At 41.7% G+C, this 27186-nt stretch overlaps 1 protein-coding gene across 2 annotated transcripts in view; it reads left to right on the forward strand.

The window, feature by feature from the left end:
• fbxl2 (F-box and leucine-rich repeat protein 2) overlaps positions 1 to 27186 on the forward strand; it is a 200023-nt gene that overhangs the window by 26997 nt on the left and 145840 nt on the right. The window contains exons 2-3 of one of the 2 annotated variants that reach the window (XM_078216568.1): positions 3299 to 3360; positions 6766 to 6813. In XM_078216568.1, coding sequence (XP_078072694.1) covers positions 3299 to 3360; positions 6766 to 6813 — 110 coding nt within the window. The remainder of the gene's footprint in view (positions 1 to 3298; positions 3361 to 6765; positions 6814 to 27186) is intronic. The other variant, XM_078216569.1, reaches the window with a different exon arrangement.

Genomic DNA, 27186 nt, shown 5'->3' on the forward strand with positions numbered 1-27186 from the left:
ATACTGTTTAAGGAAGCCCTCCTAGATGCTCCTTGCAAACTGCCCCATCCACATCCCTAGCATTGAGAGTCCCAGTCAATATAGGGGAAATTAAAATCTCCCACCACAACAACCCTGTTACTTTTACACCTTGCCAAAATCTGCCTACATATCTGTTCCTCAATCTCCCGCTGGCAGTTGGGTGGCCTATAGTAAACCCCCAACATTGTGACTACGCCTTTCCTATTCCTGAGTTCTACCCGTATTGCGTCGCTGTATGAACCCTCCGAGGTGTCTTCTCGGAGTACAGCTGTGATATTCTCAACCAGTAGTGCAACTCCCCCACCCCTTTTACACCCCCTTGCCCCCACCTGAAACATCTGTATCCTGGAATGTTAAGCTGCCAATCCTGTCCTTCCCTTAACCAAGTCTCTGTAATGGCAACAACATCGTAGTTCCTAGTACTAATCCAAGCTCTTAAGTTCAGCTGCCTTACCTATTATACTTCTCGCATTGAAACAAATGCACTTCAGTCCACCAAACCCTCTCTGATTAGCAATCCCACCCTGCCTGCTGTTTGAGTCTTTACTGGCCCTACTCTCTGGTTCCCTTTCAGCTAATTCACCTTTGCTTTGATTCCCACCCCCCTGCCAAACTAGTTTAAAACCTCTTGTATGGCACTGGCAAACCTCCCGGCCAGAATATTTGTGCCCTTCCAGTTTAGATGCAACCTGTCGTCCTCGTACAGGTCCCATCTGCCCTGGAAGAGACCCCAATAGTCCAGATATCTGAAACCCTTCCTCCTACACCAGCTGTTTAGCCAAGTGTTGAGCTGCACTATCTTCCTATTCCTAGCCTCACTAGCACGTGGCACAGGGAGTAATCCTGAGATTACAACCCTAGAGGTCCTGCTTTTTAACTTTCAACCTTACTCCCTAAACTGCTGCTGCAGGACCTCATCACTCTTTCTGCCTATGTCATTAGTAAGAAATCTAAGAACACCAGGTTAAAGTCCAACAGGTTTATTTGGTAGCAAGAGCCGGCTTTTGCTACCAAATAAACCTGTTGGACTTTAACCTGGTGTTATTAGACTTCTTACTGTGTTTACCCCAGTCCAACGCCGGCATCTCCACATTATGTCATTAGTACCAATATGTACCACGACCTCTGGCTGTGGTACATGATATTTAGTAATGGATGACCGCAGTGTTTTTACCCACTCTGCACCAGATTTGCAAGCTGCTCTTGACCTCTTCAATTCTGCATACAAAAGACTCAGCTTGAACATATGTTGCCAAAACAGAACTCGTATCAACCCACACCTAGTTAGTCAAATATTCCACCTCCCATATATGTTGAAGGAGGGATTCTGGAATATGTTGAACATTCCCCATAACACAGTAGCTACCTTTCAAAAGGCCACTATGGACGAAGAGATCCAACACTAGATCACTGTGCCACCTTGGCCTTCTACAAATGATGGCAGCATGTATTTGACCACCAAGCATCTTTGGAAATTAACAAAAGTCCTAGTATGCAGAGCTGTTGTTGTTACTGCACTCCTGTACTTCAGTGAGAACTCCACTGTGTAATTGCAGCACAAGAGAAATTCCATCAGCTGTGCCTCTACCCCTTTCTCTGGATTCAGTGGAGAGTCTTTGAATAAATGTTGCTGTCCTCCTTGAAGCCAGCTCTACGAGCATTCGGGCAAAATCAGCTCTGGTAGGTTGACCACTGTCCAGATGGCTGAAAAGTGTCTCATTCACCAATCTTGGTTTCTCAACTGTCATGCCTCGTGTTCTAGGAAAGGACAAAGAAAACATGTCTAAGACTCTCTGAAGAACTCCTTGGAACACAGCAACATTGACCTGAGTGACTGGGAGGAGCTTGCTACCAATCATTCAAAAATGGTTCCAAGCCATCAAACTGTACCATGCTTTTGAGTCCAAACACCTTAATGATGAGTCCGAGCAGCAGTAGAGGATACAAATCCTGCACTCCGGATCCCACTACCTTGTAGGACATCCTGCCCAGATGCCAAAAGATCTGTGGGTCAAGAATCTTTTACCTGTTCAGTCACAAAGGTCCACGGCGGAAACCCGTAACTCTGAGTAGACGTCATCCTTAATCAAGAGGCAGCCAATGATACTCATAATCTAAAGTAACCAAGCCTCTGAAATTAAAATGGGGTAATCTGTGTTAAACTATTAACCTTGGTTACTAATTACTCTGGGATACGAGCTTCTGCTTGCATTGTGTCTGGTTTGAGCTGATTAACAATTGGCAAGAGGTCTAGGGAATATATGATACAAGCTGTTATTTTTAAAATTTGGTTTCATTTTTGTCTAAAAGACAGTATCTGAGGTCATTGTGTAAAGTTGGAAGATGGGAATATTTTCAGGAAGAATGTTAAGACTTTGGAGAGGATTCGGAGGTGATGCACTAGAATGATACCTGAAATGAGGGATTACTCTGGATAGACTGGACAAACTAGAATTATTCTGCTTGGAGAAGAAAAGGCTAAGAGGAAATTTAATGAGGTTTTTAAAATTAGACATTTAAGAGATAAGCTGTTTTCCATTGCTGAAACATTAATAACCAAAGGGGATAGAGTTGTGATTGCAAAAGAAGCGGAGGTGACATGAAGAAAATCTTTTAATGCAACGAGGAATAGGATTTACAATGCACTGGCTGATAGTTGCTTGCAGAGAAATTGGATAAATATTTGAAGGAGAAAAAAATGACAGGAATATGGAGAAAAAGGGGAGAGTGACCAATGGGATTACTCTTTGAAAGTGCCGATGCAGACTTGAGCCAAATGATCACCACCTGTGCTCTGCTAAATGATTGCACCTTACCTGATACTTGCAGTTGATTGGATTAGCTAAGAACTATTTTTTAAAGACCTTTTTAGAATGTTGTGGACTTTTTTTTGTCAATAGTCATTGTAAAATGCATTTTATCTTTGTGTAAACCTTTTACCTGCAAGCAAGATTTTAAGTAAATTTTAATTACAATTTTAACCAGATTGAAAGTCTAATGCGATATTTTTTCACCTGAAGCAGGTTAAGTGTTTGTTTTTATAGTCCATGCAAGATCTTGTCTCTCTGGAACAATGAGATTCCATCCATTACACAAAAGTTGCCTTCTCTAAGTACAGATGAACTTTGAAATGAGAGCATTTCTTCAGCGATGATCAAAAATATGTACTTAGAAATGCAGTTTTTAATTTTAATCAGGTTAAATAGATTGCATGTGTTTTTGAAGCTGATTTGAATTGTTTTAATGTTAAATATTTAACATTCTATTTTGATTTCAGGTTTTCTCCAGCAATGATGAATCTCTCATAAATAAAAAATTACCCAAAGAACTTCTGTTGAGGTAAGAATGTGTTTTTAAAAAAAATCAATTGTCTTCTATTTATTTATGCTATTGGGTATTTAAACAAATATCCATCTGTGCTTAATTCTGAATACAGTACATATAGATATAACAATTAAAATTTAATGCAAGTTGCAAGTATTTTCTATTTAATTTGGAAGTTTTAAAAATATAACATTTATCCTTTTGCTCTGGTTATATTAAAGCTGAAAGTAGTGAATGATGTGAAATTATCTTCTCTGGCTTGTATTCTCTAATTTATGACATCCAATGCTTGGGTGAAAGTGAAATGCTGATTATTTTTAATTCACCTGATATTCTTCAGTCTTTTTTCCTCCCCAAATGCCGCAACGGATGCCTCTGTTGTTTTTCCAGTTGGGGCAGCAGTACTTCAGCATCTATGTCAAAACTTTATATTTGGATAGTGAGTATTTGATAGGCTATTTAACTAGATGCTAGATTCAAGCCTAGCAGTGCTCCCAATCAGGATCCAGAAATGTTTGTTTGTAAAATATTTTTTTTTAAGGTAGTATCGTGTGGGATCCTTGACTGGTAGAACTTGATCAACTTTCTTCTTCCTCATAATACATGCATCTAATGATATAACAATTTTTGGAACAATTTGCATTTGGTTTTTATATCTTTAGAGAGGAACTGGCTGTCCTTGTCGGAATAGGTGGTTTCTACAAATTCTATTTATTTGGGCATAGCTGACGACGAGGTTATTACCTCACCACCATCTTGAATCAATACAATCTGTGTGGTGTAGGTGCGCTTGCATGTTGTTAGATAGGGAATTCCAGGATTTTGTTAGTGATGTGGAAGGGACAGTAAAATGTTTTCAGGAGAATTTTAAGATGCTGGTGTTCCTATGTGTCTGTTGTGGTCGGAGTTTGGAAGGTACTTTCAAAGATATCTTGGTGGGTGCACTGCGTCTTTGCTCCATGGCTGCAGTGTGTACCATCTACAGAGGGGAGTAAGCCTTAAGGTGATGGATGGAGTTTTGATCAAGTGCTTTGCCTTGGATGGTGTCAAGCTTCTTGAGTCTTGTTTGTGCTGCATGGATCAAGGCGAGTCAATAGTATTCCATTGCACACTTGTCATGTGGCTTGCAGATGATGAACTGGCTTTTAGGAGTCTGAAGATGCCAAATTTATGTAGCTTAGTTTGTAGGTGGTTTTATCATGGTTATGACGTGTAACTGTAGTGGACAGGAAGTGCTGTACCATGCTGTACCTGCGGGAGATTTTAAACTAGTTTGGCAGGGGGGTGGGAATCAAAGCAAAGGTGAATTAGCTTAATTTCCCCTATATTGACTGGAATATTGAGGTGAAATACAGTGTCCTGAAGCTATCTTTTCTGTCGTCATGTAGCTCTGCAGAGACCGTGGAAGATGTTTGGAACTTTGCTTTTTTTTTAATTGATCTGTATAGTACCATATTATATATTTACTAATTGAGCTTTTGGAAAAACTCTGGTTATTTTTCTGCTCTATAAAATAATTGTTAGTAATTGGGAAGGTGGTGGCGTAGTGGGAATGAACTAGTAATCTTGAGGCCCAAACTAATGGCCAGGAATGTGGATTTGAATCCCCCGATGGCAGCTGGTAGAATTTAAATTCAGTAAATAAATCTGAAATATAAAGTTAATCTCAGTTGTGGTGAAACCATTGTCAATTGTAAAAATCCATCTGGTTCACTAATGTCCTTTAGGGTAGAAAATCTGATATCTTATCTGGTCTGGCCTACATGTGATTCCAGATTGCAACTGATGTTCTCAAATGTTGCAGTTCTGTTGGATAAGGTCTTAATTTCTCAGTAATGGCAGAACATTGGATCTTAAGTTCCCCAGCTTTAATGACAGAACAAGAGTCAGATCAAGACTACCACCATATTGGCAACTGGAGACCATAATTGTTTGTCTGGGTGGGCTAGAATATCACAGTACTTGTGTTTACATTTTATGCTCAATGTTGGGTTACAGTTAAGAGAAATCAAAATTCTGATAATGTAAGAAATAGGGGTAGGAGCAGGTCATTCAGCCCTTCAAGCTGAAGATCATAGATCAGTTCGATAGTCAACATCTTTTCCCAAAGGTAGGGGAGTCTAAAACTAGAGGGCATAGGTTTAAGGGGAGAGATACAAAATGGTCCAGAGGGGCAATTGTTGCGGAGGGTGGTGAATGTCTGGAACAAGCTGGCAACAGTAGAGATGGGTACAATTTTGTCTTTCAAAAAGCATTTAGACTTAGATGGGTTCAAAGGGATATGGGTCAAATGCCGGCAATTAGGACTAGCTTAGTGGTTTAAAAATAAAAGGGTGGCATGGACAAGTTGGGCCGAAGGGATATAAACCTCTATGACTCTAAGCCTGTGTGATCGTGGCCTCAACCCCACCTCCTGTCTGCCCACAACAATCCTCGACTCCCTTGTTGACTAAAAATCTGTTTAACTCAATCTTGAATATATACAATGGACCCAGCCTCCAAAGCTCACTGATGAAGAGAAATCCAAAGACGAGCAACTCTGAGAATAAATTTTTGCCTCATCTCCATCTTAAATGGGAGACCCCTTATTTATAAACTGTGCCCCCTAGTTCTTGATTCCTCCGCAATAACATCCTTTCAGCATTGAATCTTCTATGTTGCAATAAGATCACCTCTCATTCTTTTAGGCCCAACCTGTTCAACCTTTCCTCATAAGAAAACCCCTTCATCCCAGGAATCAGCCATATGAACCTTCTCTGAACTGCTTCCAATGCAAGTATATCCTTAAGTAAGGAGATCAAAACTGTACATAGTACTACAGGTGTGGACTCGAGTGCCCTGTATCGCTGTAGCAATCAAGGCCAACATCCATTTGCCTTCCTAATTACTTGTTGTATCTGTATGCTAACTTTTTTGTGGTTTCATGTACAAGGACATGGAGGTCCCTCTGATCACCACTGGGATTTTATTTCCATTTAAAATTGATTCAGACTGCTCAATGTTCTTTCTCCATTAATTAATTATAAATGTTGCTTTGGTCCTGGAATGCTATTAGGTTCTCAGCATGAATAATTTGTTTTACTTTTGGATCTATGAGTTAGAATGTTCATATGTATTTATTGTTTCTGCATGTTTGTTTAACTTGTAATCTAATTTGTTCAAACTGGAAGGGGTATAGAGGTAGTTTGGGAGACATGAAGATGGAAGTGATTGATGGTTGGTGTTCTGAAGTCTAAACAACTTTAAGTTATGGTCTAAATAAGTGAATTTTGGCCAAAAGATAAAGTATGCATAACTGTTCATTTCTGATGTTTAAAACCTCCCATCAGCTATCATAAATGAATATATTATCTAATACTGATCATTCAGAACTTGAACTTGAAAAAGCACAATAAACAGTAAACTGTTATTACCTCACAGCATCCACATTCATGCTAACTTGGCTGAGGCAGAGGAAAAGGGAAACAAGTAAGCAACTAACATTTTTGTCACAGCAATTAAATAAAATGCTTTATTCCTTCTAAATTAAATCTTTGTTATTTGTGGAATTAATCAATGCAATTAACATTGAGGCAAGAGCCTTGGAAATCCATAATTTAAAAATGACTTGTATTTATACAGCACATTTAACTTCTTGCATCATATAACTCGTTTTTCACACTCTGACTTAATGTGAGCAATGTATTTAGTCACTTTCCCTTTACAATGGCATCAAAGTCTGATAATACTCTGTTTCTCTCTCCACAGATTCTGCCTGACCCCCTGAGTACTCCCAGCATTTCCTGTTTTTATTTCAGATTTTCACTATCTGCAATATTTTACTTTTATATTGCCGATATAAATAGATTTACTGTGATCTATGGTGTTGCAAGAAGCACCAAGAGGAGTAAAGAAAATAAAAAATGTGGCGCGACCAAGATGCAGTTACCACATCTTGTGTACAATGATCTGTATTCTGTCTCCTTCTCATTCCGATGGCTGGGAATTAATAACCTCTCATCACATTTTAAAAGAGACGTTACCAAGTACAGCCATATTCTGTTCCAATCCTGTTAGGTATATTTTTTCCCCTGATTTTCAATTTCTCAAAGCACAAAACACGAACCTAAAATCTCACGTTATCCACTTTCTATTTATTCACATCCTTCTACTAAAAATCCAAACCTTAACTGAATCTCTACCTGGAACAGAAGATGCTTTTTAACTGAAATGTCAAAAGCATAACCAATCACCTGAGATGCCCATCTCTAAATGTTAAGTAGAGGTTGATTGTGGAGACCTTCACGTATATATCGTGGGACTTGCTGCTTGTCAAACATTTATTTTTGATATTTCCATCCCTTGTCCACCAGCAGAATTGTAGATCAAGTTTTTGTTTAGTCTAAAAGTTTACTACTCTCTGGTTCTTTTGCCAATTACCTTAAATCTGTGTCTTCTGGTTGCTGCCACCAGAAACAGTTTATCCTTATTTACCTAATCAAAATTCTTCACTTGCTATTAAATATATGCTTAACTTTCTCTACTCTAAGAGGAACAGCTTTTCTCATTTCCCCACTTAACTGAAATTCCACATCCCTGGCAATATTGACTACAGAGATTTATTATGTACAGGACAATGCATGTTTTAAAATGGATTATAGATATGTAATTATTCAAGTGTATAAAAGCCCTCTTTTGGTTTATTATTTGGTGCAATCTCAAATGGCACTCTTGCACGCCCCTCGCCCCCAAATTAAAACAAAATTGGTTATGTATCTATGGAAACTTGCTGTCACAATAACATTTCTTTTCTAAGCAACTATCTGTGGCTGCAGCTTATTTCACATGGATTCCAACTGAATTGCTACCTGTCTTTCAGATCTACCTATGATTGCAGACTGCTAAACATTCAACGTTCTTCTGAGCACTGTTCGCTTTATATCCTGAGGTCCATTCTCAATGCCCTGCACTGCCACTTGTTCCATTCTCTTTCTTCAAATAAAAGATATCACTGTGGGTACTTGCATGGATCCTAGGCATGCCTGCTTTTTTTTGGTGTATGTGGAGCATTCTTTTTCCAGCTCAATTGAGGCTTCCTCTTTCTTTCTTTCCATTTCGTTGGTGACTGCATCAGTACTGTTTCCTGTTCTTGCTCTAAACAGGAAGATTTTATTGACTTTGCTTTCAATTTTCATCTTTCTCTTGCTCTCTCTTTATATAGTCTGCCACTGATCCTTGGCTTCCCTTCCCTGACGTTTCATTCTATCTCCAGTTCTGGAGACAATCAACTAATATTTAATATAACCCCGATGACTCTTGCAGATACTTTGACTGAACTTCCTCATGCCATCCTCCCTGAAAGGACAGCATTCCATTCTGCTAGTTTTTCTCTTTTCAGTCACATCTGTTTGGATGGACAAGGCACCTTTCCACAATCTGATTTGTCTTCCTTTTTCTTCAACTGATGATTTCTTCCATCATGATTGATGGGACACTTGACCCTGTCCATTCTATTTCACACATTTTTGCTCTCAGCCTCGTCCCCTTCCTCCCTCCCAGAACCATGGTGTGTCCTCCTTATCCTCATCTTCCACCATAGAAACCTCATTATTAAACAAATCATCCTCCATCTTTCAGTATTTGGAAGGAAAAATTATTCCTGCAACACCCTGTTCCTTGATCAGTTATAACACCCCTGCTGTTTCTTTTAGTACCTTTCTGTGCAAGTGAAGGAGGTGTGATATTTGCCCTTTTACCTGTTTGCCTTTTCGCTATCCAAAGTCGCAAACAGTCCTTTCAGATGAAAAAGTGATTTGCTTGTACTTTCAATTTCATATGCTTATTTGCTCCTCACAATATGATGCACTCTAAATTAGTGAGGTCAAAGGCAGACTGGATGACCAATTTGACTCTGAGCTTCTGGTCCTCTGTCATTTAAATTCTCCACCTTCATTCCACTGACTTTACCCTGCTGCAGTGTTACAATAAACCTCAATGCCAGCTTGAGGGTCAGTATCTCATCTTTCGGCAGAGCACTTTCCCCTGCTCCCACTCTTTTTGTCCCGTTTCTTGTTTCCTTTGCTATTAGGCCAACTCTTCAGGATCCTGCTATTTGCACCAAATCTGAATGCATCTTTTTGTTTCTTTATTTGTTCTCTTACCATTTTCTTTGCCTCACTGCATGAAACCTTTGGTCATTTAATCCATTCTGTCACCCACTCTGTCACAGACTTTCCTTTTTGTTCTTCCCACCCTCCTTGTTTCACCTTGCTCAAAACGTGACATGGTTCTAAACTTTCTCAGTAATGAAAAGCCATTGATCAGCAGCAGTAATTCTGTTTCTCTCTACATAGTACTGCCAGACCTGTTGAGTACTTTCACCATAAAGTTACGTCTGGTATGCTAACCGACATTTAAATATTTATCCCTCCGTCAACATCATAACAAAACATCTGTTCGTCATCACATTGCTGTTTGTGGGATCTTGTGCTGAAATTGGTGGCTGCCATATTTCCTAAATTGCAGCAGTGATGACAGTGTAGTACTTTAGCTGTAAAGCACTTGAGCCATCAGGTGGTTGCAAGTCTCTTTCCAACATGGAAATGGTAGTCCGGTGACAAGAGTTTGTGGTGAGAACCAAATCCAGTCTGTTTTCTCCTTCTCGTGTTGTATGTCAGACAAGCAATATGACAAATTAGTAAAGGACTCCAAAGAAGTGATGGTGAAACTTATCTAAATGTTGTAGGTGTACATATGGAACCTTGTGATTTTGGATGGTATTGCTGGAGGGTAGCATTTGATGAGAAACCAAAGGGGCTAATGCTGGATCATTGGAGGATCTCTAGAAGTAATTAAGGGAGTGTTAGGAGAAGACATGGTAGGTTATTCTCTAACTACATTTGGATATAGAAGAATAGAATCAAGCCAGGCTAGTTCCGCCTTGGCTGGAGGATGAAAGAGAGACATTGGGGGAAGCTGTTGTGGCCAACTGTGTTGAGAACTGCTGCTGTCAAGAAGGATGAACAGCAATGGCTTCATGATTCCTGTCACAGAACACGCCTTTAGTAACTTTGCCAAGGGCCATTTTCATGGCAGTGCGTTCGGAGGTTGGAGAGGAAAGGGAGGTTTTGAGAAGGGGTTTGTAATAACCGAGAGGTAAAGGGCAGGGTTTATGAGGAGCTGGATGATAAATTTGAGCAAGAGGGAGACAGTGCATAGTGAGGAAACCATGAAAAGTATTGCTAATATGGCTCAAAGGGAAGTTGAGGGATCAGCAATTGGTTGCAGTAGGATTGAGGAAGCGGAAGTTGGGTCTGGTCTTGTTACCAGGATGAGGTTGGAGAGGACATTACAGGACATGGAATACAATTTAGAGAAAGTAAATTCAGGGCTAGGGCAACGGGGAACAGTGGGAAGTTTACATAGATGGGCGAGAGGAAGGGAGGAAAATGACAGTCAGCTGAATGGAAGCTCTCGGATCTTTGTGATGAAGATCCATGAATTCCTTGCACTTGTAATTTAAGCTGGGGGGAGAACATGAACAAAGAAAACTACAGCACAGGAACAGGCCCTTCGGTCCTCCAGGCCTGCACCAATCATGCTGCCCATCTGAACTATAACCCCCTACCCTTCCGGGGACCATATCCCTCTATTCCCAGCCTATTTGTGTATTTGTCAAGACGTCCCTTAAAAATCACTATCGTATCTGCTTCCACTACCTCCCCCGGCAGTGAGTTCCAGGCACCCACCACCCTCTGTTAAAAACAAACTTGCCTCATGTGATTCAAGATGATGGCCTTTGCTGGAGAGTAGTAGTTTAGGATCACCTTTATCTTTTCTGGATGGTTTTTATAGTGTAGTTTTAACAATGTCAGATAATGCTCTTCAATGCTTTTAGTAGTCCAGCTAGAGTTTAAATCTTTGTCCCTTGTACTTAAGGGGGTGATAAGAGTGATGCCAAGAGAATGATTATGGTGTAGAAGTGTATAGCTCCAATGGGGACAAGAGCATTAAGAGTGAAGGAGGAGGCATGGCTTAATAAATTATGTTTATAAATTTATTGGGGTAAGCCAAGGGAACCAAAACATAAAAAGGGGTGGGACACAGTGCATGAGCATTCTGCAACTAGGGTAGGGTGGGCAAGGATAGCACAGTTGCCAACTTGTCAGATGATGAGGTGACACCTGAAGGACTTTGATGGAGTGGCCTACATTGAAGCACACTGATGGGTTTGCACAACAAAATTCTTTTGTGCAATTTGGAAATCTGCCAGAAAACGTGCTTGATGGAGTGTGGGACAGTCTGTCACTAACTTAGAACGGAGCTTTGTAAGAGCTTGGAGCCTGTCTGTTTCATCTTGGAATGGGGAGCAAACTCTGTTTGCACTTTTGTTGATCCAGCCATGATGCAGTGTCTAATGCTCAGTGTAGCAATTTCCATTGCAGCCAAGCAGTAGCCACCCAAAGTCTGAGTGCTGTTGCAGAAGCTCAGACTGCTGCTGACATGGCTGTGGATACAAGGGTGCAGAGTATCATAGTAATTAATCCTGCACTTTCCCCTCCAGCAGATTATTCAGAATATTGAGGCTCTGATCTGGAAGAAGTACAATGACTGTGGAGTACAACCTTGCTGTCCTGTACGTGGGGAGACTGGATTTGCTCTCCCAATGCACCAGTGTCCTTTCAGTGCCAGTCAGCTTTCCTAGACAGTTGTTACCTGAAAATAGTACAGTTCAAGTTGGGGGGAAGGAGGAGTAGATCCTCAGCCTTTCATCCTAGGAATGAGTAGAGTGAACCTTACCTCTACTGTTTCTAATGTAATTATATACGCTTTCATTCACCAAGCCCTGTACAGCTGCATTAAAACTTCTCTACTTTTATATTCCATTTCCCTTACAACGGATGTCAACATTTCATTTGTCTCTATCAATTGCTGTACCTGTAATGACTCGTGTACTGGAACACATCTTTTTGTACCTCAGTTCTGCAATTGCTCTCCATTTAAATAGTATATCACTTTTTTCTATTCTTCCTGTCAAAGTGGGCAAGTTCACATTTTCCCACATGATGCTCCATCTGCCACGTTTTTGCCCACTCACTTGACATGTCTACTACCCTTTTGCAGATTCTTGACCTCCTCTTGACAACTTAATTTTGTACCTCTGTGTCATTGGCAAATCTAGCTACCGTACATTCGGTCTCTTTTCAAGTCATTGGTTACTGATTGTAAATAGTTGAGGCCCAGCACTGATCCATCACAGCTTGCCAACCCAAAATAGACCCATTTATCACTACTCTCGGCTGCTTATTTGCTAGCCAATTGTTTGTCCATGCTAGTATGTTACCTGTCTTGTGTATTACTCTTATGTGGTACCTTTTAAAATGCCTTTTGGAAATCAAAGTACACCACATCTACAGGTTCCTCTTTATCCACCTTACCAGTTACATCCTCAGAACTTTAATAAATCAATTAACAGAATTTCCCTTTCGCAAAACCATCTGCCATAACCACCTTAATAATGGATTCTAGCAATTTCACTGTGATAGATGTTAAACTAACTGGCATGTAGCTTCTTGCTTTCTGCCACCTTCTTTCGTGAATAAAGGGTGTTATATGTGTGATTTTTTTTTTTCAATCCACTGGGACTCTTCCAAACTCGTAAGAATTTTGAAAGATTATAACAAATGCCTTTATTATCTCTGCAGCCACTTGTATGATCCTAGCCTTCAGTTCCTGGGGTTTTTGTCAGCCTTTTAGGTCCAATAGTTTCGCCAGTAGCTTTTCCCTGGTGATGGTAAGTTCTTTCCTCCCGTTTACCTGTTGGTTTTCAAGTATTTTTGGGAAGGTTTTTTTAAGTCTTCTGCAGTGAAGACAGACACAAAATACCTGATCAGCACACACTAGGGGACCAACACTTGTTTTGTTTGCACTTTTCCTGGAAACCTTATCAGTTTTTAACATTTCTAGCTAGGTTTCTGTCATATTCATTTTTTTTTCCTTAGTCATTCTTTGCTGGTTCTTAAAATCTCTCCACTCTTCTAACCTACCATAAATCTTCACAGATTTGTACAATGTTCCTTTCAATTTGATGCCAACTTCCTTATTTAGCCATGGATTATGCAACCTTCTCCTAGTCTATTTTTCTCACTTGGATATCAAATATTTCTTTAAAAATATGCCACTGCATCTCCACTGTTGTACATTTTTAACCTAGTTTCCCAATTCACTTTAGAAAACTTTGCTTTCATACTCTTGTAATTAACTTTATTTAGGTTTAAAACTTGAGGTTTAGACCTACTCTTCACCCCTTCAAACTGAACATGAAATTCTGTCATGTTATAATGGCTGTTGGCTAGAGGCTCCTTTTACCATGAGGTTTGCTTGGGAAAATTTATACTTGTTGAGACCTTCAACATCCAATGGACCTTGGACTTCCTGAACATAGGCCAGGAGTGGGCTGCAGGACAGAGTAGTAATAGGGGAGGCAGTGCTGTAGTGTTATTGTCACTGGACTTGTAATCCAGAGACCCAGGGTAATGCCCGGGGACCCGGGTTTGAATCCCACCATGGCAGATGGCAGATGTTGAAATTTGAATTTGATAGAAATCTGGAATTAAAAGTCGAATGACCATGAGTCCGTCGGTTGTTAGGAAAAAAAAACCCACCTGGTTCACTAATGTCCTTCAGGCAAGGAAATCTCTCATCCTCACCCTGGTCTGGCCAGGTGACACTAGATCCATGGCAATGTGGTTGACTCTTAAATGCTCTTGGGATGGGCCAATAAATGTTGGCCCAGCAAGTGACCCCTGCATCCCATGAAAAAAAACACATGCAGTTCAGCAACTTGTAAGTTCTTTGGGCCCAGTGCACCTTTGCATAGAGAGGAAAAGTGGCACAAAAACCCAGGTCAGATAACTGGGAGTAGAGCACCTTGAAAGACTAGTGTTTCAGACAGGAAGGAGAGGACAGGCCCAAAAAAGGGGAGAGGGGTCAGAAGCAGTTAAGTTGAGGAAATAAACTAGAACAGAGATGAAGTCTCCAAACAGGAAAAGGGCTACAGGGAGCATACTTGAAATGAAGAAGGCAGCCTAAGGTTGGTGACTCCTTGCATGCTGTTGGGGTAATGTACCTTTTTGGAGCAGTAGTGTTATGCTCGGCACAGTTGAGAATCTGCAGTTGTGTCTAATTTGGTGCTTGATTGTGTACTCAAGAATCCAGGGGAACGGAATCTCGGGAGAAGTGATTGAAATGCTGTGAGGTGCCATTGTTGATACCATCTCAGTTTGGTAATTGAAGAGGGCTCAAGAGATCCAAGAAGACAGCTGAAGGTTGATGACTCCGAGTTGTGGGCTGTTGGGGCAAAGATACTCCTTTAGAGCAATAGTGTTCTGCTTTGTGTGCCTAGCGACCTGAAGTTGTATTTGAGAGTTGGTGCTTGAATGAATACTTGGGATTTCAGGGAAATGGAATCTCAGGAGATGAGATTAAAACCGTGCGAGTTAGGCCATCGTTGAAAATGTCCAAGTTGGAGCAACATTTGGAGAGAATTCCACAGCAGAATTTTTGAAGGTGAAGATGGAAATCCATCATGAGGGGGGACAGAGTTTGTGATATTCATTGACTGTTTTACGAGCAACTTGGTAGGTTGCTGAAAAATCCCTGAAATCTGTTTTGGTCGCATTTGGCATTTATTGTGCAGTGTGTTTGAACTGGGTTTGCTGTTAATTCACATGTACCTCATATTAACTCTGAAAGAGTATAAGATGCAGATTGTAAATTGTTTTATCTTTCTGATCTTGTGTACTAAAGTTTTTTGTTCAAAAACCTGTGGAATCTTGTATCTTTATTAGCAAGTGTTTTGATTCTCAGACGTTGTCTGCTTTAAATAAAACTTTACCGGTGCCTAACTGAATCCTACCAACTACTCTGGGTCTGGCCAAGGATCGAAACAGATTACTGCTTAATGCTCTCTCATTGCACATTACCAGACCAGAATAGCCTGATCCCTCGCTGACATTAGGACATATGGGGCGGCATGGTGGCACAGTGGTTAGCACTGCTGCCTCACAGCACCAGGAACCCGGGTTCAATTCCAGCCTCGGATCACAGTCTGTGTGGAGTTTGCACATTCTCCCCATGTCTGCATGGGTTTCCTCAGGTGAGTTGGAATTCAGAATTCCCACTCACCTGAAGAAGGGGCTTGGAGCTCCGAAAGCTTGTGTGGCTTTTACTACCAAATAAACCTGTTGGACTTTAACCTGGTGTTGTTAAACTTCTTACTGTGTTTACCCCAGTCCAACACCGGCATCTCCACATCAGGGTTTCCTCCCACAGTCCAAAGATGTGCGAGTTAGGTTGATTGGTCATGCTAAATTGACCCTAGTGTCACAGGGATTGGCAGGGTAAATATATGGGGTTACGGGAATAGGTCCTGGGTGGGATTGTGGTCGGTGCAGACTCAATGGGCTGAATCGCTTCCTTCTGCACTGTAGGGATTCTATTTTACTGTTCTCAGAAACTTTCCTAGATGCAATCCAACATCCTGTCCATCACCTAAAAAAAAATGTTTTATGCATCAGTTAGAGCTTATTCTTCTAAAAATTCTAGTGATTATAAGATCATCCTCGGAGCGTTGTTCACACACTCCAAGATCGGTGTGCCCTTGGGTAAGGAAACAAAAACCATGTACTCGAGCTATGATGTAAGAGTCTGTTAGCTCAGTTGGCTGGAAGGGTGGTTTGTGACGCAGAGCAATGCCAACAATGTGGGTTCAATTCCCGTACCGATTGAGGTTATTCATGAAGGCCTCTATTCTCAACCTTGCCTCTTGCCTGAGGTGCAGTAATCCTTGGGTTAAAATCACCACCAGTCAGCTCTCTCCTTCACGGGAGAGCAGCCTATGGTTATCTTGGACCATTGCAACTTTGCTTTACCTATATATAATTGTAGTAAGACATTTTATGCTGGACCTTTTATTACAAAGAGGTTTCATTTCTGGTCTTAAATGCTTGGTGTCTGCATGTTAACTTTCTTGATTTGTGCAGAAAGACACGCAGATCACTCTGAATTCCAACATTTTCCGGTCTCTACATTTATTTAAAGATATAATTCACTTATCGATAACTTGACATATCTCCACATTTCACCCTCTTTGCCTTTTTGGATACAGTTGGGTTTCTGGGCCCGATTCCCAAGGTATATTATGAAACCAGTTGGTTTCTAGACCCCAACAATTTTTCTATTTTGGCACAAGTGAGAGGATAGGACGCTTCACGAGTAATTCTACTGAGAAATTAGATATATTTTATCAAAACAAACTTTAATCACAACACAGTTTAAATATGACACTAACAAAATGAAATAGCTTAACATTTGACAGTTGAACAATAGCTAAATGAAAGGAAACAACTCTAATTTCTAACTTGTCATTGTTTTGGTTCCTTGGAGTCAAATGCCACTTAAAATACAGTTTGCAAACACAGGCATACTTGTTATAAATTGGGTTAACACCACTTTCAGAGTGGTTTTGATTTTCAGAGCAGCTTGCAGACTTCTGTCTTTAAACAAACCCCAGCCAGAAACAAACTTATTCTGCTACAAATCTAGCTCCGACTATCAACTGCATTATCACATGACCCTGCATACCTAAAAACCCACCTTCCTTGAATCAAAAAACCCCAGGGAACCTTATCTACAAACAAAAATCCATCAGTTTTCTTCTAAATAAACACTATGTGGCTAAAATGAATAATTATCCTGCTTCCTCAGCATCTGAGTTGCATGTTTACCAGACATACAGACTGGCTTTAAAAAAAATAAATCTGAATCTTAAAACATTCCTGTTGTGCATAAAATGTAACATTAGCACAGTATCATTACAATACATTGAACTCCATGCTCTCATGTAAGCCTTGCCTAGTGGTTCCCAAACTTTAACATTCCTGTGAATCCCTTTATGAAAATGCCATATCTCGTAAACCCTGTCCTAAAATCAAATATTTTCCAAGGATCTTCTCCCTTACCTCTTGTATAAATTATAAAAAGAGTGATCTTGGAAATAGAACATAGAACATTACAGCGCGGTCCAGGCCCTTCGGCCCTCGATGTTGCGCCGACCAGTGGAACCAATCTAAAGCCCCTCTAATCTACACTATTCCAATATCATCTATATGTTTATCCAATAACCATTTGAATGCTCTTAATGTTGACGAAGCCGCTACTGCTGCAGGCAGGGCATTCCACGCCCTTACTACTCTGAGTAAAGAACCTACCTCTAACATACTGTCCTATATCTCTCACCCCTCAATTTAAAGCTATGTCCCCTCGTGCTAGCCATCACCATCCGAGGAAAAAGGCTCTCACTATCCACCCTATCTAATCCTCTGATCATCTTGTATGTCTCTATTAAGTCACCTCTTAACCTTCTCTCTAACGAAAACAGCCTCACGTCACTCAGCCTTTCCTCATACGATTTTCCCACCATACCAGGCAACATCCTGCTAAATCTCTTCTGCATCCTTTCCAACACTTCCACATCTTTCCTATAATGCGGTGACCAGAACTGTATGCAATACTCCAAATGCGGCCACACCAGAGTTTTGTACAGTTGCAGCATGACCTCCTGGCTCCGAAACTCAATCCCTCTACCAATAAAAGCTAACACACCGTACGCCATCTTAACCCTATCAACCTGGGTGCCAACTTTCAGGGATCTATGCATATGGACACCCAGATCCCTCTGTTCATCCACACTACCAAGTATCTTACCATTAGCCCAGTACTCTGTATTCCTGTTACTCCTTCCAAAGTGAATCACCTCACACTTTTCCGCATTAAACTCCATTTGCCACCTCTCAGCCCAGCTCTGCAGCTTATCTATGTCCCTCTGTAACCTGCCACTTCCCTCCGCACTGTCTACAACTCCACCGACTTTAGTGTCATCCGCAAATTTACCAATCCATCCTTCCACACCCTCATCCAGGTCATTAATAAAAATGACAAACAGCAGTGGCCCCAAAACAGATCCTTGCGGTACACCACTAGTAACTGAACTCCAGGATGAATATTTCCCATCAACCACCACCCTCTGTTTTCTTACAGAGGGTGGTGGGGGTTGATGGAAATAGAAAATTTGTTTTTCTTATGACACTGTGACACATTCCCTCCTGCCACTCCTTTAACCTTCTCCTTAGCAATTCACCAAACAGTCACAGAAGTACTAGTAAAATGACAACGCCCAATGTTGGCATCTGGTTACAAATCTCTGATGTATGTCTAAAGGGCTTAGGACAGATGAAGCTCTTGAAGAATATAAAGAACGTAGGAAGGAACTTAAGGAGTTGAGGCTAAAAGGGGTCATGAAAAGTTCTTGGCAAACAGGAGTAAGGAAAATCCTAATGCATTTTATACATGCGTAAAGAGCAAGAGGGTAGTCAGGGAAAGGATTGGTCCATTCAAGGATAGTGGAGGGAATCTATGCATAGAACCAGAGGAAATAGGCGAGATACAAAATGAATACTTTGCCTCCATATTCACCAAAGAGAGGGACTTGATGGATGAGGAGTCTAGGGTAGGGTGTATAGATATTCTGGGTCATGTCGAAATCAAAAAGGAGGAAGTATTGGGTGTCTTAAAAGCATTAAAATAGGTAAGTCCTCAGGGCCTGATGGGATCTAACCCAAAATACTGAGGCAGGCAAGGGTGGAAATTGCTGGGGCCTTGACAAAAATCTTTGGCTATCCTCCAGTCCTCTGGAACTTCACCTGTAGCCAATGAGGATACAATGTTGTTCCATTGTTTAAGAAAGGCAGCAGAGATAATCCAGGGAATTATAGGCCAGTGAGCCTTACGTCAGTGGTAGGGAAATTATTGGAAAAGGTTCTTGGGGACAGGATTTACTCACATTTGGAAAGAAATTGACTTATTAGTGATAGACAGCATGGTTTTGTGAAGGGGAGGTTGTGCCTCACTAACTTGATCAAGTTCTTTGAGGAAGTGACGAAAATGATAGATGAGGGAAAGGCAGTGAATGTTGTATACATGGACTTCAATAAAGCCTTTGACAAGGTACCTCATGGTAGACTGATACGAAAGGTGAAGTCATATGGGATCAGAGGAGAGCTGGCGAGATGGATACAGAACTGGCTTGGCCATAGAAGACAGAGGGTAATAGTAGAGGGGTGCTTTTCTGAATGGAAGGCTGTGACTTGCGGTATGCCATAGGGATCAGTTCTGGGACCTTTGTTCGTAGTATATATAAATGATTTGGAGGAAAATGTAGCTGGTCTGATTAGTAAGTTCGCAGATGACAAATTGGTGGAGCTGTGGATAGTGAAGAAGATTGTCAGAGGATACAGCAAGACATAGAACGGTTGGAGACTTGGGCGGAGAAATGGCAAATGGAGTTTAATCCGGACAAGCGTGAGATAATGCATTTTGGAAGGTCCAATGCATGTAAATGGTAGAACCCTTCAGGAGTATTGATATGCGGAGAGATCAGGGTGTACATGTCTGCCGATCACTGAAAGTGGCAACACAGGTGGATAAGGTAGTCTAGAAAGCATACGGCATGTTTGCCTTCCTCGGTCGGGGCATTGAATATACAAATTGGTGGGTCATGCTGCAGCTGTACAAAACCTTAGTTAGGCCTCATTTAGAATATCGTGTACAATTCTGGTCACCACACCACCAGAAGGATGTGGATGCTTTGGGGAGGATACATAGAACATAGAACAGTACAGCACAGAACAGGCCCTTCGGCCCACGATGTTGTGCCGAGCTTTATCTGAAACCAAGATTCAAGCTTTCCCACTCCCTATCATCCTGGTGTGCTCCATGTGCCTATCCAATAACCGCTTAAATGTTCCTAAAGTGTCTGACTCCACTTTCACAGCAGGCAGTCCAATTCACACCCCAACCACTCTGAGTAAAGAACCTATCTCGGACATCCCTCCTATATCTCCCACCATGAAGCTTATAGTTATGCCCCCTAGTAACAGCTACATCCACCCGAGGAAATAGTCTTTGAACGTTCACTCTATCTATCCCCTTCATTATTTTATAAACTTCTATTAAGTCTCCCCTCAACCTCCTCCGTTCCAGAGAGAACAGCCCTAGCTCCCTCAACCTTTCCTCATAAGACCTACCCTCCAAACCAGGCAGCATCCTGGTAAATCTCCTTTGCACTCTTTCCAGTGTCTCCATATCCTTCTTGTAGTGAGGTGACCAGAACTGCACACAATATTCCAAATGTGGTCTCACCAAGGTCCTGTACAGTTGCAGCATAACCCCACGGCTCTTAAACTCCAACCCCCTGTTAATAAAAGCTAACACACTATAGGCCTTCTTCACGGCTCTATCCACTTGAGTGGCAACCTTCAGAGATCTGTGGATATGGACCCCAAGATCTCTCTCTTCCTCCACAGTCTTCAGAACCCTTCCTTTGACCCTGTAATCCACATTTAAATTTGTCCTCCAAAATGAATCACCTCACATTTATCAGGGTTAAACTCCATCTGCCATTTTTCAGCCCAGCTTTGCATCCTATCTATGTCTCTGCAGTCTACAACAGCCCTCCACCTCATCCACAACTCCACCAATCTTGGTGTCATCAGCAAATTTACTGATCCACCCTTCAGCCCCTCCTCTAAGTCATTAATAAAAATCACAAATAGCAGAGGACCAAGCACTGATCCCTGTGGCACTCCGCTAGCAACCTGCCTCCAGTCCGAAAATTTTCCATCCACCACCACCCTCTGTCTTTGATCAGATAGCCAGTTACCTATCAAATCAGCCAACTTTCCCTCTATCCCACACCTCCTTACTTTCATCATAAGCCGACCATGGGGGACCTTATCAAACGCCTTACTAAAATCCATGTATATGACATCAACTGCCCTACCTTCATCAACACACTTAGTTACCTCCTCAAAAAGTTCTATCAAACTTGTGAGGCACGACTTGCCCTTCACGAATCCGTGCTGACTATCCCAGATTAATCTGCATCTTTCTAAATGGTCGTATATCCCATCCCTAAGGGCCTTTTCCATCAACTTACCAACCACTGAAGTAAGACTAACCAGCCTATAATTACCAGGGTCATTTCTATTCCCTTTCCTGAACAGAGGAACAACATTCGCCACTCTCCAGTCCTTTGGCACCATCCCCGTGGACAGTGAGGACCCAAAGATCAAAGCCAAAGGCTCTGCAATCTCATCCCTTGCCTCCCAAAGAATCCTAGGATATATCTCATCAGACCCAGGGGGCTTATCGACCTTCAGTTTATTCAAAACTGCTAGGACATCCTCCCTCCGGACATCTACTTCCTCTAGCCTATTAGCCTGTAACACCTTCTCTTCCTCAAAAACATGGTCCCTCTCTTTGGTGAACATTGAAGAAAAGTATTCATTCATCACCTCTCCTATCTCTACTGACTCCATACACAAGTTCCCACTACTGTCCTTGACTGGCCCTAACCTCACCCTGGTCATTCTTTTATTTCTCACATAAGAGTAAAAAGCCTTGGGGGGTTTTCTTGATCTGACCCGCCAAGGACTTCTCATGCCTCCTAGCTCTCTTAAGCCCCTTTTTCAGCTCATTCCTTGCTAACTTGTAACCCTCAATCGAGCCATCTGAACCTTGTTTCTTCATCCCTACATAAGCTTCCCTCTTCCTTTTTACAAGACATTCCACCTCTTTTGTGAACCATGGTTCCCTCACCCGGCCGTTTCCTCCCTGCCTGACAGGGACATACCTATCAAGGACACACAGTATTTGTTCCTTGAAAAAGTTCCACTTTTCATTAGTGCCTTTCCCTGACAGTTTCTGTTCCCATCTTATGCCCCCTAATTCTTGCCTAATCGCATCATAATTACCTCTCCCCCAATTATAAACCTTGCCCTGCCGTACGGCCCTATCCCTCTCCCATTGCAATAACAATAGACACCGAATTGTGGTCACTATCTCCAAAGTGCTCTCCCACAACCAAATCTAACACTTGGCCCTGTTCATTTCCCAGTACCAAATCCAACGTGGCCCCAGCTCTTGTTGGCCTATCCACACATTGTGTCAGGAAACCCTCCTGCACACACTGCACAAAAACTGCCCCATCCGAACTATTCGACCTACAAAGGTTCCAATTAATATTTGGAAAGTTAAAGTCCCCCATGACAACTACCCCGTGACCCCTACACCTATCCATAATCTGCTTAGCAATTTCTTCCTCCACATCTCTATTACTATTTGTGGGCCTATAGTAAACTCCTAACAACATGACCGCTCCTTTCCTATTTCTAACTTCAGCCCATATTACCTCAGTGTGCAGATCCCCCTCGAAGTGCCTTTCCGCAGCCGTTAAACTATCCTTGATTAACAATGCTGCCCCTCCACCTCTTTTACCAACTTCCCTACACTTACTGAAACATCTATACCCCGGAACGTCCAACAACCATTCCTGTCCTTGTTCTACCCATGTCTCTGTAATGGCCACAACATCGTAGTCCCAAGTACCAATCCACGCCCCACGTTCATCTACCTTGTTCTGGATGCTCCTTGCATTGAAGTAGACACACTTCAACCCACCTTCCTGTCTACTGGTACCCACCCTTGACCTTGATACCTTCCCCAATACCTCACTACCCTCAACACTGACTTCTGGACTACAACTCCTTTTCCCACCGAAGAGGTTTACCAGGATGTTGCCTAGCTTGGAGGGTATTAGCTATGAGGAGAGGTTGGATAAACTCGGTTCGTTCTCACTAGAACGATGGAGGTTGAGGGGTGACCTGATAGAGATTTACAAGATTGAGTGGCATGGACAGAGTGGATAGTAAGATGCTCTTTCCTAGGGCAAAAAAATCAAGTACTAGGGGACATAGGTTTAAGGTGCCTGGGGAAAAGTTTAGAGGAGATGTGCGAGGCAAGTTTTTTAATGCAGAAGGTGGTGAATGTCTGGAACGCGCTGCCTGGGGAGGTAGTGGGAGCAGGTACGATAGCGACATTTAAGGGGCAACTAGATGAATACATGAATAGGATGGGAATGGAAGGATACAGACTCCATAAGTGCATGTGGTTTTAGTTTTGGCAGGCTTGTGATCAGCGCAGGCTTCGAGGGCTGAAGGGCCTGTTCCTGTGCTGGACTTTTCTTTGTTCTATATGCAACATGGGTAATTCTGTGGGAGATGATGGTGTAATGGTAATGATACTGGATTTGAGAAAGCCAGAGGCCCGAGCTAATGTTCTAAGATAAAAGCAAACAACTGTTGGTGCTAGAAATCAAACGCAAACAGAAAATTCTGGACAAACTCAACAGGTCTGGCAGTATCTGCGGGGAGAGAAACTGAGTTAACGTTTTGAGTCCATGTCACTCGCAACTTTAACTCTTGTTTCTTGAAACGTTAACTGTGTTTCTCTCACCACAGATGCTGCCAGACCTGCTGAGTTTGTCCAGTATTTTCTGCTTTTATTTTGAATTTATTGTTCAAATCCCATCCTGCCAACGAAAGGAATTCAAATTAATAAATCTGGAATATAAAGCTAGTCTCAGTGATGGAGACTATGTAGCTATCATCAATTGTTATAAAAGCCCATTTGGTTTACTAATGCCCTTTAAGGAAGGTGATCTGCCATCCTTACCTAGTCTGGCCTGCATGAGACTTGAGACCCACAGCAATATGGTTGACTCTTAACTACCTTCTTCAGTTTAATGACACTTAGGGATGGGCAACAAATATTGGCCTTGCCAGTGACACCCATATCCCACGTGAGTTTAGATTTCAACATGACCATTAAACAATCTAGAAAGTATTGCTTTTACTTTAACAGCATGCAGTATTAATTTTGGCAGGAAAATATCCTGTTGATTATTTATAATATTGACTTTGGTGACTGCCTCAGGTCTCATTAACAAATTCTGCACATTGTAGTACATGTACAATATTTAATTTTGTGCCACGAGACCTCAAAAGACACCCTTCGAAACCCAGTCTACCCCCTCCCCGATCCCTCACCTCGTCAGATCACACCCACCCACCCCAACTCCATAGCGTCTGATTAGCTCTAAAATGTTTAAGGGACTTAACCAACATTCGAACAGATTTTCAATCAAGATCGCTCTCAACTTCTGCTTCAGGTCTTCTGGCATGTAATGGTTTTGACAGCCTTTTCAAAATTAGAACCAGGAAGTTGCCGAAGGTCAGAAGCAGTAAGGCAGCAGCTTGGCTGAGCTGAAAAACCAGCTTCTAAAAAAATTGGAACACTCATTCTGATTTTTTAAAAAAGGTCTTTCATGCCTGACTCCTCATCTTTTACAACACAATTACAACACTGAGCCCAGACCCCTCTTTGCTTTCCCCTCCTCCCAAAAGCCCCCAGTGTTTGACACCACCTGCATCTTTCTCAGCCTCTGACTGCCGGGCAGTCCAATCTTACCTTTCAGGATTTTTGTCAAGAGGTGGGAAGGGAAACATAGAAAAATATTTGCTTGAGAGTTCCACTCTCTCCAACTTTTACAAATACACCATCGAAAGCATTCTTCTGGTTGTATCGCAACTTGGTATGGCTCCTGCTCTGTCCAAGAATGCAATAAACTACAAAGGGTCATGAACGAAGCCCAGTCCATCACGCAAACCAGCCTCCCACCCATTGACACTGTCTACACTTCTTGCTGCCTCAGAAAAGCAGCCAGCATAATTAAGTACCCCACATTCTCTCTCCCACTTTCTTCCTTCAGGAAAAAGATACAGGTGTCTGAGGTCACGTACAACTGACTGAAGAACAGCTTCTTCCCTGCTGCCATCAGACTTTTGAATGAACCTACCTCGCACTAAGTTGATCTTTCTCTACATCCTAGCTATGACTGTAACCCTACATTCTGCACTTTCTCCTTTCCTTCTCCATAAACAGTATGCTTTTTCTGTATAGTGAGCAAGAAACAATACTTTTCACTGTATACCAATATATGTGACAAATCAAATCAAACAGGCACAGACCACACATGACTCTGAAGCAAAAGACACATCACACTACTCTCCAACTCAACTTTTGCCACAAGGTGTGGGATAAGGCGTGTTCTACTAGGTCAATGGTTGCTGTTGATAGCAATCATTGCTTAAGTAGTCTGTCAATCAAGATGGTCTATATTACCTGATTGGATGCTTTGGACATTTACCATCCTGAATGACAGGTTATTTCTCAAACCGACAGCTGAGATTAATTTTGTTGTCAGACAGCTCTGTCAGCTATTGCAGGATTTTTCCTGCAAAACTCCCGAGACATTTTCCAAGCCGTAATTTGTGAGCTACTGCTCTAGCCCCAGAGCTGCTGAAGACTGGCAGTATCCTCCACTTTTTGTCAGTCGCGTTGAAGCTACTTGGGTAGTACTGCATCATTGTTGTCATTATTCCCTCAAAACAAGGATAATGTCCATCAGGTTTCATGATTTGCCTCCTCGAGTCACTCAGTAGGCCGATTCTGGTGCCGGACACAAGCTTTTGAACAGAGAGGGCCACAGTTGTCCAGAAGAAGAGGGGATCTTAAGCCAGGATTCTACACTCTCTTCACTCATTGCTTCTCCACAGCATAGTTTGTGATCTGTTTCCAACTGTGCTGTGGTTTGTCAGACGTGGCACAGTTAATGGCAAATTTCTCCCACTCACTGATGTTGTGGGTTGGGATCCTTAAGAAATTGGCACCTCCAGACGCTGGAGAATTTACACCAGTATTGACTTTGCAGGATGCACAAAGTTAAGTGGGAAGGTGGGTGAACAAACTCCAACTCTGTATAGGAACACAAAGACAGGCACTAAGGGAATGTGATTAGTTTATGTTTATGTGGAATATGGCATGATACCATTTATAAACTTGGTTTGGAATGTTTATTTTATGGTGGCTTTTGATTTTGCATTCTGGCTAAACAATTGCAGTGATAACCAGTGAAATAGGGAAGGTAAGGTGATAAACAGTTCGTCCTGCGTGGCTCGTGGCAAGGTGCCCCCTCATGATGGCAAGGTTGTGCAGCATCCAGCAGACCACCATGAATCTTTGACTGCTCTGTGCATTATCACAGAGTTATTCCATGCCTACACCAGTTGTGAAGATTGATTTTAAAAAAAATATTATGGGAATATGGGGTTATTGTGTAAAGGCTGTATGTGTGTGTGTATATATGTGCATGATTTAATTAAGCTGTGGGAAGGTTAAAGAGCTTGTCTGAGAGAGTTGAGAAATAAAAGGGTAAAGGTGCTAGATACATGCTTTTGTAAAGAGGGTAGGTGAAATAGATTTTACAAGTATGATAGGTTTTAGAATTTGCATTAGGCGATGCATGTTGGTTGTCTGTGGGTATGCTGACAATCAGATGTGGTCTGGTGTGATTCGTAGCCGATATGCACACCAGGTTCCACTTTGGTCCCTGAATAGCACCCATAATGACCAAACAACAGGTGCTATTGAGTCCAATTTGTGTGGTTAGTTTTTTTTTGAAGAATGACCATTTACCCTAGACAGATTTATTTGTGAACAATGTTCCGCCCTTGGAGTATGTCCCTGACATTTGTTCCGTTGAAACTATGCTGATTTGAGGATTTAATGTTTGCACTGTTTATCATTTGGATTTCCACGTATTGGGAGTGAGATGCTTGAGAGATTCCATTGGACCTGTTGCAGGGCTGTCAGCTTGACATCCCTTCCCTGGCTTTAAATTATTTTGCCTTTATATTGGAAGCCATATTAGAAATTTGGATAACTTGGTAAACGAAGAACCAATAACTTGGAAAACCAATGGTGAGTGCTATTGGAGGAAATATTAGGTGTCCAAACTGAATTCCTCAATGATGGTCAAGTTTAGACTGAGGATGGAAGTCTCTT

Source organism: Mustelus asterias, chromosome 7, assembly GCF_964213995.1.
Source record: "Mustelus asterias chromosome 7, sMusAst1.hap1.1, whole genome shotgun sequence".
NCBI classification, from domain to species: domain Eukaryota; kingdom Metazoa; phylum Chordata; class Chondrichthyes; order Carcharhiniformes; family Triakidae; genus Mustelus; species Mustelus asterias.